The sequence below is a fragment of the Protomyctophum bolini genome, assembly GCF_963924005.1.
Source record: "Protomyctophum bolini genome assembly, chromosome: 12".
Lineage (NCBI taxonomy): Eukaryota > Metazoa > Chordata > Actinopteri > Myctophiformes > Myctophidae > Protomyctophum > Protomyctophum bolini.
Window position 1 is genome coordinate 10,675,405 of NC_137873.1, and position 14,571 is coordinate 10,689,975.

The following is a 14,571-nucleotide window of genomic DNA, read 5'->3' on the forward strand; positions in this document are numbered from 1 at the left end:
ATAAAATAACAAATAAAGGTGTCGAACTACTCCTGTTGAACTACACGCCACAGTTGCCTCACAAATACACTACAAGCATGCAATCTTGAAGCTACAGCATTATCAGTGTTGGGGAGTTTGATGTTTTTAGCTTCACACAAATAAAACAAATAAATAAATGGTGCATTTATATAGCGCCTTTATCCAAGGTGCTGTACATAGTGCATTACATTCACCCATTCACACACACATTCGTACCAACCAGCACATCAGGAGCAATTTGGCGTTCAGTGTCTTGCCCAAGGACACTTCGACATGTAGACAGGAGGAGCTGGGATTCGAACCGCTGACCCATGGATCATTGAACGACCTGCTCTACCTCCTGAGCCACAGTCATAATAAGAAGTAGATATAGCCTACAAATCCTATATAGATATAGATCCTATATAATTCATTGGGAGAAGCAATGCAGGGATAAGGCGATCCAGTCTTATAAGTGTGTAGTCAGTAGTCACTGTTATGTAGTAGATAGTAGATACGTTACCCTCTTTGCTGGCTTTAGCTGCAGGTCCTATGTGTCCGGGTCCCAATTGTGCAGAACGGCCCACTTTCTGTTTAATTACAGTATAGTACATGTACTCTATTTTAATAGAGTAGGATATTATATATTAGCGCTTATACAGTAGCTTACTAAATTCATAGTATCTTACTTTATCATCTTCATCGTCGTCCTCTTGAGGAGATAGCAAGGCAGAGAGTGCCTGAAGGCTTTGTAGTGATGACATCCCAAGTCCTTCCATTTTGTATTGACTTTTGCAAAGCAAAACTACCTTAGGCTATATCTATATCACCAAGAACAGTACTGTTATAACTGCTGCATTAATAAGTAGATCAATGCAAAACGCTGACAAGTTACTTCAAGTTTGCTTGATATCAAACTTCAACGTGTTCGACTGAGTTGATTGATTCCAAAAAGGCTTCTTGTTGTTACCTGCTGTTTCCCAGGAGACGAGGGTTTATTTCTAGTTGCCATAGAAACGTGACGTCACGTGTATGTCGGGTGCGTGTTACCGGTATGTATTATTATTTAACAACGCATGTGAACTGTGAAGCATGCACTTCCGCATTTACTTACCGGCAGTTGCGTTAGTAGAAATGTTACTAAATACATAAATACCGTGAAATAGTCTAGAGCTAGTAGACAAATATTGATTTGAAAGTGGGCTGTATAAGGCACTGCCTGGCTCTGACTAAAACAGATATATAATATTAAAGTGTAATATTCTTTGGGCATAGGTTGTGGATCCTCCCTTGAGCAAAAAAACAAAAACAAGGACGTGACCACCACGCAGACCGTTACAGAACTGTCCTTATCCCGGCCACCGTACTGTACCGGACCACAACGATCATGTTCAAGGTGACAGGTGTAAGCACCATGCCGGGGGCTCTGAGTCTTGTGTCAATAACCGTGTTCGCAGCTTCTGAAGAACAACCGACGAACACCGGCCTGAACAGGGACGACCTCTCTGTGTACATCACGCCCGAGCATGCAAAGCTCCGGCATGTAGAATCCCCCGAGGCCGGGCAGGTGGAGCGGGGCATCTCCGCGATGCGGCAGATGGTGGCACCCTACTCGGCCTGGTGTCGCGCGTCCTACGGCGCGCTCAAGCCGAAGGTCGACTGCGTGCTGCGCTGCGGACACGAGGGGTACGCCTATCTTAAGGACCCGCCGGAGGAGTTCTACCCGCGGGCCGGAGTGATCGGCTTCCTCGGCGTCGTCGGGCTGCTTCTGGCGAGAGGGTCCAGGACGAAGCGCGTGATCTACCCGGCCACCCTGATGACCGTGGGCGCCTCCATGTACTACCCGGAGCGGGCCACGGAGATCGCCAAGTCGACTGGAGACTCGGTGTACGATGGGGCGCTGCGGGGGTACCTGTACGTCGAGCAGATGATCAAAGCCCCACAAGGAGTGAGCAAGACCACCACCGCTGCTGCTTCTGTACCTGCAGCTGCAGAGGACAAACCTTGACGTGGTTGCTTCAATGGGGTTTTACACATGGTAAAAAATCCTATGAAATTAAAGCTGCAATCTGTCTGTAAGTTTCATGACCTGATTTGAACCCTTGCTTGACTGTTGACAGTCTGCCAAACTTCTACCGTTCTGTAAAGAGGGCAGGCACAGGCAGTACCACCTGTCAACCAGTAGGTGTCCTACCCGACTATTGTATTGACCTCCTGGTATTACTAACCTGACTCCACCAGATTGCCACCATACATAAACGTTTATTTATTATAAGTTCTGGATTCTAGCTTTAATTAACAGAGGATTTTTACTGTGACCAAAATCAAAACAGCAATACAAGATTGACAGCCTTGATTGATTGTAATGCCAGATTCATGCTGCTACTGCCTAGACTTACTGCACTAATTTGTATTTTCTAATGTCCAGATTTTGCACTAAAGCTTTACATGTCTCTTAGCGAGGCATGGCTTGTTACAGGGTTTTTTAAACGTATTCAAATGTTTTTTTTCGTTCCCAGTTTTTAATGCATATTTATTGAGACAAAAACAAGTTCTCAATCTTTATCAATTTGTCTTGCACAATTGTTTCATGCATTGTTAATATTGTTGTCAGACATTAATGTAACTTTAGTTGTATAATATTGCTACAACCTTTGAAATATAAAACAAACATTTGTATTAATTGTCATAACGTACTCTTGAATGTGATGAATAAAAGCTCTTTGCCCTAAAGGTCTGCCACAGTGACCCAACAGTTGTGAACTTGAATTATTCAGGACATTATGAATCACACCAGTCACTAACAAAGTCATAAAAGATTATTAAAATGAACAACCAAAATCCAGCTCTAAACTCAATTGTCATCTTCTCCTGTTGAGAATAAAACCGTAGATCAGAACACAGACAATTATAATAATGACCAAACAATGACTCCCAGAAATAACTGACCACACCTTTATTCTTCACCAAAAAAGAACTTTCAAAAAAAGAAAGAAAAAAAAATAGTGTACAAAAAATTAAATATTAACCACTCAAAAACAATCCTTGTCTTCTGGTGTTCAGAGCAGCACCAGCTTCTCATTCAGGGCTATTTGAGCTTGGGTGAGGTTGGACAGATAGGTCACCATCAACAGGTCCTGTGACAAGAGGGAACAAGGTGTTTACATTTCAAATATTTACCGATCTAGAGCACTGGTTCCGAAATGATTTGGGGGGGGTCCCCTGATTTGTTTAATGTGAAACGTTCTCACTCAACAGTAAACAAGCCAACATACAGTATACATGTATACAAAGCTTCTGCACATTTGTAATTTACTTTTAAGACATTTTGAATCAAAATGTCAAACATTACGTATCAAAGATGATTATTTTGGGGTGTCGCAGCCTGAAAACCTTGGAAACCCATACAGCAGTGGTTGTCAAACTTGTTGTGCACAAGGCAAACCAAATGATAAGTCAAAATCTCAAGGGCACTCGTATTCATAGCACAACAAAATCTACAAGCTCTACAAATCTACAAGCTGCGATGCGGTGTGAGCTTGCAGGTCTGCTATTTTATTTAGAGTTTAGACAGGGAAAAATGTAGTACATAGATTATGCTTCTCTTTTCCGTTTTTTTTACATACAATTACAAAAGAAATAGCCAATGTACTAACTCTCAACGCATCACATTGCCACACGTTTTGAGCTTGTACATCGGCCATCTTTGAAAATGTTTAATTGGACATGCTGAACCAAAGGAACGGCAACTATCGTGACTGTTGGTTGGTTCCTTCATTTTCTTTATCTAAAGCGACTTTGGGTACTTTGAAAAGCGATATTACGATTGTACGATTATGAACACTGTTGTAATTCGTGGCTGTGGAGTGACACTCACGTTGATGTTTGAGTTGAGCATGGTCTCAAAGTCCTCGGCTGATATGGTGGGCACCTTGTTGATCAGGTCCATTAGGAAACGCCCCACACTGTTGTCTGCCGTCACCTTGCCAGACTGGGGGAGACACAAACAATGACACGGACAAATCTTTTAACAGAGTGAAGCCATTAAAGGCATTAGGATGGGTGGTACCGAACATAAGGTCGCTATGTTCCTGGTGTACATAGGGGGGAGCCTGAGGGGTGATTTAACAAAGTGATGTCACCATTATCAGGATATGTTGAATTATCTGATATAAGCTCAATACTTCAAAAACACCGGTCATTGCTCTAAACGTTACTGTCCCAAGGAGCTTGCAGGAAAAAAATATTTAAAATGGGAAGTGAAGAAATCTATATTTGGGAAATAATGTGTCCATAGACCCTTAAAAGTTGAGGCAAGCTAATTATTGAATTACCTAATTCCCTTCCTAAGGCTGAACTCAAGAATAAGTGCAATTACGATGAACATTCTCCCCTGATTACTTTACAGTGGAGTGGACGTGGATGATAAACAATTCAGGGAATGGGATAAATGGATTTCTAGGTTCATATGGAAAGGGGGAAAACAATTTATAACATTTAGCACCTTACAACTGAGAAAAGACAAGCAGGCATGGCTCTTCCCCGTTTAAGTACTACTAAAGGGTAGCACGGGTCCGCCCGGAACCGAATACCCGAGAGCAGAGCACAAACATCATGGGCAGGGCAACGAAATAGTCAGCGACGTTCCTGTTTAAATATATAAACCCTTCAACTTTAAAAATAGGTTGCGTGTGTTGTAATTACTTAATTCTAAAATCCATAGTGTCTGTTCTACATTCACGCAACGTTGATTTGGGATGGAACGCAGGTACACGTAGCCAAACTCCGAAACACACGCAATAATCAATATTGTTGGCTCTTGTTCACCCATGACAATGGAACCAATATGAAGTCATTCACAAGTAACCTAATCAAGAATGAAACTACAATGATGATTATTGATTATTAACTCAGGAACATCATGTGCATAAGATTGCAGCTAGAGGCGGGACCCCAAAAGGACTCCCATTATACACGCACAAGAATCCCTGGCTCATTCCATTCCATTTTCTCCCCACACCAGAGGGAGATCTGCTGACTCTGCACACACAGCTGCTGTAGGTCTGGGTAAATGCAGCCTGACTTTTGATTAACTAGTAGTCCCGTCTGAAACTAAAGTCTAGAGGGAAGTACTACCTTTAGATTGAATTGACCACAGACATTCCTTTTAATAACTTGGAGCAGCCGTGCCTCTAGTACAAACACTACTACTAGTGTAATTACTACTATTGATACTCATAATATTATTGTTGTTGTTTTGTCTTCTAGTGTTCCTCTGGTGTAAGAGCCTCAGAGAAGATTCCAGATCAGGTGTGTGACCGACAGACAAAATGTCCTCGTCTGTGAGCTCCGAGGTCCTCTGCACCGAACACTGTGAGAAGCTCAAGCTCTTCTGTCTGGACGACCAACAGCTGGTGTGTCCCGTGTGTCACGATTCTGAGAAACACGCCGGACACAAGTTCTTACCCGTGGATGTTACAAACAGAAGGTACAAACAGATGGTCCAGGAATCACTGGAGCCTTTAAAAGAGAAACTGAAGGTCTTTGATAAAGTTAAAAAGGATTACGACATAACAGAAAATCACATGAAGGTTCAGGTCAGGAACACAGAAACGCAGATTAAGGAACAGTTTGAGAATCTTCGTCGGTTCCTACAGGAGGAAGAGGCGGCCAGGATCGCCACTCTGCGGGAGGAAGAGGCTCAGAAGAGTCAGGAGATGAAGGAGAGGATTGAGGGTCTGAGCAAAGAAATGGAAACCCTCTCCAATGCAATCCAAGCTGCTGAGTCCCAGCTGAGAGCCGACGACCCCGTCTCATTCCTGCAGAATTACAAGACCACGATGGAGGGAGTCCAGCTCACCCTGCAGGACCCACCACCGTTCTCAGGAGCGCTGATTGACGAGGCTAAGCACCTGAAGAACCTGACCTTCAGAGTCTGGGACAAGATGAAGGACATTGTCTCCTACACTCCTGTCATCCTGGACCCCAACACTGCACATCCAGTGCTCATGCTGTCTGACGATCTGACCAGCGTGAGACGTGTAGAGGAACAGCAGCTTCCTGACAACCCAGAGAGGTTTGACTGGTACAACGTCCTGGGTTCCGAGGGCTTTAGCGGCGGCTCTCACAGCTGGGATGTTGAGGTTGGAGACAATGAAGACTGGCTAGTAGGCGTCTGTGAGGAGTCTTTCCAGAGGAAAGGAGACATATGGAGAGGAGACTACTGGTTTATACGGTTCTGTGAGGATCAATACAGAGCAGTCAACCCCTCAGGGTGTACCGTTCTCTCAGTGGATTGGAAACCCTGGAAGATCAGAGTCCGGCTGGACTGGGGCAGACGACAGCTGTCCTTCTGTGATCCTGATTCGGAGACGAGCCTACCCCTACACACCTTCACACACACCTTCACTGAGACACTGTTTCCATACATTGGCAATTATAATTATTGTGGTCCGTCTCTGAAGATGTTACCATGTAAGATCTCTAACATCTCTGTCACTACGACATTCTAAAACCACAGTTAGAACGTCTACTGACCCGCCGTACTGAATATATTGATCTGGTATCGATTAGGAGATCTCCATAGTAATCAGAAGGGATTGGGTTTGTGATTATTTAATTAACGTATCATTCAGTTTTGAATTGCTTTGGCATAACAGACAGACACAGCTATGGTGGACAGATAAGTTAAACAGAATAAATTATTCCTGATAACATACTTTTATTTTGTAGTGTATAAACGATCCGTTTGAAATTCTATTAGTATAATGGTGACATGTTTGATATGATTACTGATAACATGTTTTATATATTGTAGTATTTGTCATTTATGGATCAGGTTCGAGTTCTATACTTTGTGCGAGAGTGATGATGTATGTTGATGTGTATTTGATCTTATTAAAATGAGAGATAGATCCTAAAGTTTCCACTGACATGAAGGGAGGATTATTAATTAAACCAACATAATTTACAAGTCTATTTTATGAAGATTGATATGGCTCCCAGTCTATTGATCTGAAACCTATATAACAAGACAGCAGAATGCCTTGGTTGACAAATCAGAATTGAGCGCTCAAGCGTGTAATAGTCTGTTAATTCCATTAGTGTCACATAATGAAGGGAACGGACGCTCAACAGGAGTCCTCCGATAGTCCCTTAAAGACATCCGTCCATCGAACATCACTGTTCTAATTCTGTTGAACACTCACCAGTACATCCTCGATGTACGACAGCACGGTGGCCAACATGTCCTGTACCCTGGATGCAGAGCAGGCCACCTGGGACAGGTCAGAGGTCAGACCCTTGCTGCGAGCGGGAGTCACGCGCGTCCTCTGGAGGAGATCCACTAATTTACATAAAACACACACAGATCAGCTGTTGGCAACAGACATACAATAAAAATATAGACCCGGAAAGGGTTGCGTGTATTACATTGTGTAAGCATTATGAAGTTATGAGTTAAACTATACAGTACAGGTAAGTTCAACACCTAGGGCCCGGGGGTGTGAAGAGTTGGCAATTTTGTCAAAAATGTATAGGCATACAGAAAGTATGCACTGCACACAAACACATTTCTTCACACCTGTAAACCTGTGATGTGATAATCAAGTTGATTCTGGCAGAGGCAAGAGACGATGGAGCATCAAAGAGCAGGATTAAATTACAGAATAATTAATTCCATAAAGATATGCATTTGAATGTATTATTAACTAGGTTAATAATAGAGATGGGTATCAGCGTATACTGTATGTTGTACGGTATGAAAACGGATAAGGATGCTTTTAGTGTCAGTGCTTGCTGTGGTGCTCCTTACCGCCTATCCTCTCAGTGTCATAGTAGACGTACTTGACACTCAGGGGTGTGAACATCACGCCGACCGTCTTCGTGGGTACGCCCATCTGTGCACTGTGGAGGGTGGGGATAGCAAAGTGTCATTCAGGATCATAGTAATTCGTCAAATAAAAATAATAAAGCAGTGATTCTCAACCTTTTTAATTCCAATGAACCGTAGTTTGCAGTGTTTCCCCTATTTGCATTATTGTGTGGTGAGCCACCACAGTCATGACCAGCCACCACAGTATGATTTTTAGTAGGCAGTCGCAAATAGGCGAAAAAAAGGCAAATAACCGCAAAAGCCACAAAAAAAATAAGAAATGACTGCGCAAAGCTCCCCACCACACTATCAGGTTCTGACTAGGGGAAACACTGGATTGATATGCATTAGGGCCACAAACCCCCATTTGATACGACCCAAATTCACACTGTCAAATCCTCAGTGTAAATGTACCTCAGAGCATGTGCAAATGGAACCAAATTGACCTGTAAGGGTCCATTTGGTTCTATTTGTACACTTACAGACCTAATCGTTGAAAGGTCCATTTTGGTTCTGAACTGTCAATGAGCTTAGCTGGGGAGCCCCTGGACCCCTGGAGGTTCCCAGACAAGACGGATCAGCCCACCTGACGTAGGCCCGGATGTTCATCTTGCCGCTCTGCAGGGCTGAGTCCACAGTCAGGTGAATGGGGTTGGTGGCCTCACGGCTGTAGTATTCATGGATCAGCACGGAATGCTCCGTGATGTCAAAGCCTGTGGCATACCTGTTAATGAGAGTCACTTGATGATTAGGGCTGCAACTGTCAGTTATTTATTAATCACACCACCTGCCAATTGTGTGACCCAAACTCTTGTGTTTCCCTGGTCAATTGGTGATGACGTCTGCGGTAAACAGGACGTATTGGTAAAATCAGTCCAGCGATCATTCCGGCCCCCCCTCGCCCGGAGAGAAAGACGTCCGTGTGCATCTCGTGAAAAAGTGGAGATAAATGACTAAATACACGTTCTGTGCCAGGACATTCACATGGATATAAAACTAGAGGACCATCTTTCACTCCACGTCTTTGAAATGTAATGGATGAGTACAAACGGAGCATTTATCACATTTAGGCCGCCAATTTACAACCTGAATAGAAGTTAAGCAGACTGTTCTATGGCTCTGTATGTGAAATACTGTACATACTGTATGTAACAAGAGCCATTTTAGGGCTATGCAATGCCAACAAAACAACGCTCTCTGGCCAATCACAATTTGCATCCTCACTTTTCAATCTTCTTCACTTTTATCTTCAATATGTACTTTGCTCAGCCAATCAAATCATCGGCCAATGTTTATGTACACAAAACCAGAAATCTGGGCATAGGAGGCTAGCGCGCCTCAAAAAGGGAAACAAACAGGTGTTCCAACAATATAAAGGGTATTACAAAGAAGGACTGTTACTACTACAGAAACATACTCTTCTAAAGAAATATCAGAACTTTTTGAGGGCCCCTCCTGTGCCCAGCTTTGTGTTTGTGTACCCCATAGCGATGATTTGTGTGAGGCCGCCAAAAGTGATTCGCCGGAAAGTGATGATATATGACGATAAGAGCGCCCCTCAATTCACACAAGTGTGATTTTTGTTTATAAGGATTGATTGTGAGCATCCATGTTGATAACATTATATTTAAATGTTGAATGTGTTGAGTTGCACATTTGGATTGGCGGTCCAAATCATTGCAACGATATTGGTCACCCCTGTAGGCTGTGTGTAGTCCACTTGAGTTTTCACAACGATATAGTTATCGTTCTTATATGGTGACAAGGATTTAACATAATCACTTCACTACTCCATCATGCATTCTCTCACCATCCAATGATGACCTCACTAGGAGATACCCTCTTGTGGAGGTCGTACATGTTCTTGGCAAACTCCATATCCACAGCAACCTGTTGTCAAGATAGAACAGGACATAAACATAAATATAAACATACTTGACATACAACAGCTCAGTTGCCTTGTGGTTAGCCTTAAGATTGAGCGGTTTCGTTACTTTACTTGGTTTATGCTACTACAACACACATCGATCAAGACACACATGTACAGCTGAGTGGAGCGATAGCCAACAAATAGGTCATATTACAAAGCAATGCAACCACCACAGTTTGGTAAATGTGCCATCAATAACAAACCTCATCTTCAGACTCGTTGTGGGGGACAGAGAAGCAGTTGGTCACCTCAACAGAGTGCTTGTCAACAGTTCCTGGGGAACAGAGATCATAATAACACATTAATGACACATTAAAAACAAATCAGTATCTGACACACACACACACACACACACACACACACACACACACACACACACACACACACACGATTATAAATATGCACAACACATTATAATATCACACTATAAACATGATCATAATGCATCATTGATTATGACACATTGTAACACATATATGATGACACATTATAGATCATAACCTCATTATGACATATTAAACCTAGATATCACTATGGCACATTGAGCATTTCATTCTAACATCACATCAACAACACCATCATCATCACGAGCCAACAGAGGCGATGGTTAGCTTGCATCCATTCCAGTTGCAACTTGCAAGGCAACTCGGTGACTGAGCTGACACGACACTGGGATGCGGCTAAACTAAAACGTCAATGCTATTTATCAGTTATCACATGAGGTTAACATGTTATCACATGAGGCCAACATGTATTCATACGGAATACATTGATTTGATGGCGATAAAGATTACTAATGTTTAATGGTTTAAACCAGGAGGCCAGCTGTTAGCTCTTTTCACCACTGCTCCAGATGAGCTTAGCTAATAGCTAGTGGACATGCGTTAGTTAGCCTGCTGCTACCCCCAATACGTTCCATCAGTCCCTGTACTGTAGCTCCGAGATGGAGCTAACAGAATGAGCGTATTGGGGCTAGCCTGCTGCTAGCTATCGTTAGCTTGCAAAATGATTAACTTCTGAGTTCTGACGGCTTGGACGTCCGTTCAACTGTAAATATCTACTTTACCCAACAAGGTGCCGATCACACGGCTCGCCCCTTCGTTTCTCCGCTCGTAGGAATCGCCGATTGAGGCGAGAACCACCGGGTGGATCTTCACCACTGGCCCGTACACCGACATCTTGGTCTGGAAAGAGAAGGAAGCCTTTCTACTGTTGCCACATTGTGAGAGAAATAAGCAACCAGATCTATGAAAACAAGCTCACTTTAGATCTGCTATTTTCAAAGAAAAATCTTGTAAATAATAATAATAATAATGATAAATACATTTTAATATTAATTAATATTGTGGAATATTTTCAAATCACACACATTTTGTATGGGCATAATGGGGGTCTCTGGCATAGATACCGTATATATAGTCTCTGGCACAAAATATTTCCAGGGGGGTCTGCGGAAATACATTAATCTACATTTTCATGTTGATGTCAAGTCTTGACAGTCAAGAACCCCGACTGTCAAGACTTGACATCAACATGAAAATGTTTGAAATGGTGGACGCTATTGTAATCAAGTGTAATGCTTTATGGTGTCGTCCACAGTTAACAGTTTTTGTATTTAGTTGTGCTTGAAATGTACCTACTACCTATTCTGCAAACTGTTAATACATCTTTCAATCAATCAATCAACCAATCAATCAATCAATCAATCAATCAATCAATCAATCAATCAATCAATCAATCAATCACTTAGTGTTAATTAGAAAAGGCCCCAAAACAGCAACTACCAATATACAAGCCCAACCTCGCTTATAATAAACAGACCTGGCAACCCTGACTGCTTCTTTCTTTGGGGGTTATTTGACAAACCAGCCTAGAGTTGCATTGGCGCCACCGACTGGACTGAAGGAGTGTACAAGAGATTATTATGAATAAAATAATCATATTTAAATAAATAAATAAATAAATAGATAAATAGCGATAGGAAGGACACTGGAGAGCAGCACACATTATGGTAGCCTATATTAAACATTAGTAGTGATCTAATATGTTTTTTCCCCTATGTTTCACCTCCACTGCAATGATGGAACAGATGGTGAGTTGAAGGAGGCGTTGTTGTACTACCACCCTGAGGTCGGAGGGGGAACAACATCCTATATTACTTTGACACGAACAAAATTATGCTATTAATAGAATAGTGTTGTAACTTGTTGCCCACCCACCACATATGACATCTCCACAGGATATATAGGCCTATATATATATCAGACATGCTCTACTCACTAGTACTCAGAGTCAAAGGTGCTGCTTTTATCTTGGCCTCTACAGGTGCCTGGAACTAAAACCACTCCAAATTAATTTAACATCAAACATCATGAACTACAATATCCCTTGCAAAAAAGGCCTGTAGGCCTACACCCCCATAGTCAATTATCTTATTTTAAACGGCTGAAAATGGAGGGTAAATCACATATAGGCTTATAAGATTCTCAATGTCATATTCTGATGCATTGCTCATAACAGGAGTCTCCCTGTCTACCCTGCTCTGTAAAAAGAAAAAAATACTAATTTTATTTTCAGGTGGGGATACCAATTTAATCAAATCAGGACACAAAACATTTGGAACTGAAACACTGTCAATTTGAAGGTAATAAATGAGGTCTCTCTTCTCATTGATGAAATTGATATTAAACCCACCTAAAAAATAATAATTGTTTGCTGGAGAAAGCTGGACAAATGTGGACACCGACACACCTTAGCTGTTAGGCCTACTGAACAAACACCCAACGATGATTATAGTCTACATTAGAATAACGTTTTTCCTCACATACAGTATCGGCTCAATCCGCTCATATGCATGCTGAAAAAAATCTCCCTTGAAGTGCTTCAAAAATAGAAACAAGAAACCACATTAATTAAACAGCTTATATTCCTACTATAAATAAGCATTATACAAATAAATAATTAACTACAGAAAAACGTTTAAATGAATTCAGCTATAGCTGACACGCTTGCTTGCATTAAAAGCAACACACACATGGATGGGATGGGGGTCTCATTAAAAAATCAAGCAGATGGAGATGAATTCCCCTCTCTCTCTGTGTTTGTGGAAATTAAAAGCTGTGTGTGTGTGTGTGTGTGTGTGTGTGTGTGTGTGTGTGTGTGTGTGTGTGTGTGTGTGTGTGTGTGTGTGTGTGTGTGCGCGCGCGCGTGTAACTGAACTGCTAGCTTAGGATCTGATGAAGATGACAGCATCACCATCCTCTCTCCTCCTCTCAACACCTGCGCAGCAGCAGCACCGCTGATTCAAGTCCACCAGTAAGGAAGCAGCACAGATGATGTTCTGAGTCTGACTGCCTGCATCATGATGTCGGCGTCCATAATATCACCGCCGCCGCCACCACCACCACCACGATCCACAGCCTGAGCACCTGTGGTGGTGGTCACGGCACGCACAGATAATTTTTCTGACGCGGGGATTTTTTCCTTCTTCGAGGTGTATTTTTTTTTATAGCAGCCAGCATCTTTTTCCTGCTTCCATTCAAACGCGTGTCTCTCTGTCTTTGTTGCCTCCACCACCACCAGTGGGGGGGAAGCGAAAGGAGTTGACTGATGCCGCCGCCGCGTCGATCACAGGACTGGTGAAAAGCAATGTGTGTCATCATCGGACCAGATGTGGTCGTTTCTCTGGGTCGTCTTTGGACAATATTTCACCGTATTTAATGATCGAGCAAAAAAGACAGGCACCATCATCATCAAGGTGCTGAACTAACAGGTGAGACAGCTTATATAGCGTACATTGTTTGTCTTTTAATTGCTACTATATAGCCTAATTATGACAACAAACCACGAGCTTGTGTTTGTAGGTTTGTAGCCAATTGGCTGGCTGACACAGTATTAGCCTACTTAAATGTGTCACATCTATCACGCGTAATGCGTCATCTCGCTTGTCACCTTGTCTTGTCTTGTCTTGTCTTGCCTTGTCTTGTCATCTTCTCTGTCGTTTATCCAACAGGGTTCATGAAGAGCGAAAGATATGGGTCTTTATTTTACTGTAGCCTATACAATATCCTTGGCAGGCAGCTACAGCTGAAACACGCACCTACTACAATACTAGGTACTGTAGGCTACTCTGGCAACTCTAATTCCGTTTCTTGGAGTTAAAATTAATGACTTATGTAAGAGTGTCCGTGGGCCTGTAGTTTCCATATCTATTCCATGCGGCGTTTATTATGAAACACGTATAGGCCTACATAGCCCATCACGCTCAAAAGTAGTAGCCTATAGTAATTGTGCATATTCCACACATTAAGCTCAATAAGATCAAAGCTTGTACATGTTTATTCCCTCTCGACTTTCTAATATCAGATCAAAGATTCGATGATTGGACAATGGGCTATTATAGGATATAGAGTCAAATCAAAACAATAGAGAAAGACCCCACATTACATACTATAGGCTAGTCTGCTAGACGGTGCACACACACCCACTACAACAATTGAGAAGTTGTCCTGTTAACTGAAGGAACAGAGATGCAGAATTCCTAAGCCATGTAATGTTGTTGCATTCATTCACCATTCAATTCTTTTTTTGTTGTTATTTTTTTTGTTTATTGCTTTGAAAATGTTGTATTATGTAGGCTACTGTATCTCGACGACACTGCAAATGAGGGAATTAAACCTCAATGTCTCTCGAGAATAAATAAAGGTTTGAATTAATTAATGAATAACTCATTGGTTGACAACACCTGGTCATCATCACAGTACAGCCA

The 14,571-nt window shown here is 42.2% G+C and overlaps 4 protein-coding genes across 4 annotated transcripts in view; 2 read left to right on the plus strand and 2 right to left on the minus strand.

The window, feature by feature from the left end:
• The window catches only part of dnaaf6 (dynein axonemal assembly factor 6), a 4,741-nt gene extending 3,717 nt beyond the window's left edge, over nt 1-1,024 (minus strand). The window contains exons 1-2 of the mRNA XM_080778813.1: nt 690-1,024; nt 524-590 (exon numbers count right to left, since the gene is read on the minus strand). Of these exons, the coding sequence (XP_080634939.1) occupies nt 524-590; nt 690-779 (157 nt within the window). The 5' untranslated portion in view covers nt 780-1,024. The remainder of the gene's footprint in view (nt 1-523; nt 591-689) is intronic.
• A 198-nt stretch (nt 1,025-1,222) lies between these two features.
• Nucleotides 1,223-2,748, plus strand: apooa (apolipoprotein O, a). The gene has a single exon (XM_080778812.1). The coding sequence runs from the start codon at nt 1,388-1,390 to the stop codon at nt 2,006-2,008; it is 621 nt and encodes a 206-aa protein (XP_080634938.1). The 5' UTR covers nt 1,223-1,387; the 3' UTR covers nt 2,009-2,748.
• A 193-nt stretch (nt 2,749-2,941) lies between these two features.
• On the minus strand, nt 2,942-11,000 carry LOC308326004 (eukaryotic translation initiation factor 3 subunit F-like). The gene is made up of 8 exons (XM_080778811.1): nt 10,870-11,000; nt 10,007-10,077; nt 9,684-9,763; nt 8,460-8,597; nt 7,814-7,905; nt 7,209-7,345; nt 3,878-3,991; nt 2,942-3,137 (listed from the first exon to the last, which is right to left on the minus strand). Exons 1-8 carry the CDS (start codon nt 10,979-10,981, stop codon nt 3,060-3,062), a joined length of 822 nt encoding a protein of 273 aa, XP_080634937.1. The 5' UTR covers nt 10,982-11,000; the 3' UTR covers nt 2,942-3,059.
• LOC308326003 (nuclear factor 7, ovary-like) lies at nt 4,006-7,182 on the plus strand. Its single transcript, XM_080778810.1, has one exon. The coding sequence runs from the start codon at nt 5,331-5,333 to the stop codon at nt 6,510-6,512; it is 1,182 nt and encodes a 393-aa protein (XP_080634936.1). The 5' UTR covers nt 4,006-5,330; the 3' UTR covers nt 6,513-7,182.
• Nucleotides 11,001-14,571: the final 3,571 nt, after the last annotated feature.

What these genes read in the sequence shown, in the direction of transcription:
- apooa (XM_080778812.1), top strand. Translation starts at nt 1,388, where the DNA reads ATGTTCAAGGTGACAGGTGTAAGCACCATGCCGGGGGCTCTGAGTCTT.
- LOC308326003 (XM_080778810.1), top strand. Translation starts at nt 5,331, where the DNA reads ATGTCCTCGTCTGTGAGCTCCGAGGTCCTCTGCACCGAACACTGTGAG.
- LOC308326004 (XM_080778811.1), bottom strand. Translation starts at nt 10,981, where the DNA reads ATGTCGGTGTACGGGCCAGTGGTGAAGATCCACCCGGTGGTTCTCGCC. An exon ending in TGTGATCGGCACCTTGTTGG is followed by an intron (nt 10,078 to 10,869) that starts GTAAAGTAGATA and finishes TCTGTTCCCCAG; the next exon opens with GAACTGTTGACAAGCACTCT. An exon ending in TGACACTGAGAGGATAGGCG is followed by an intron (nt 7,346 to 7,813) that starts GTAAGGAGCACC and finishes TATGTAAATTAG; the next exon opens with TGGATCTCCTCCAGAGGACG.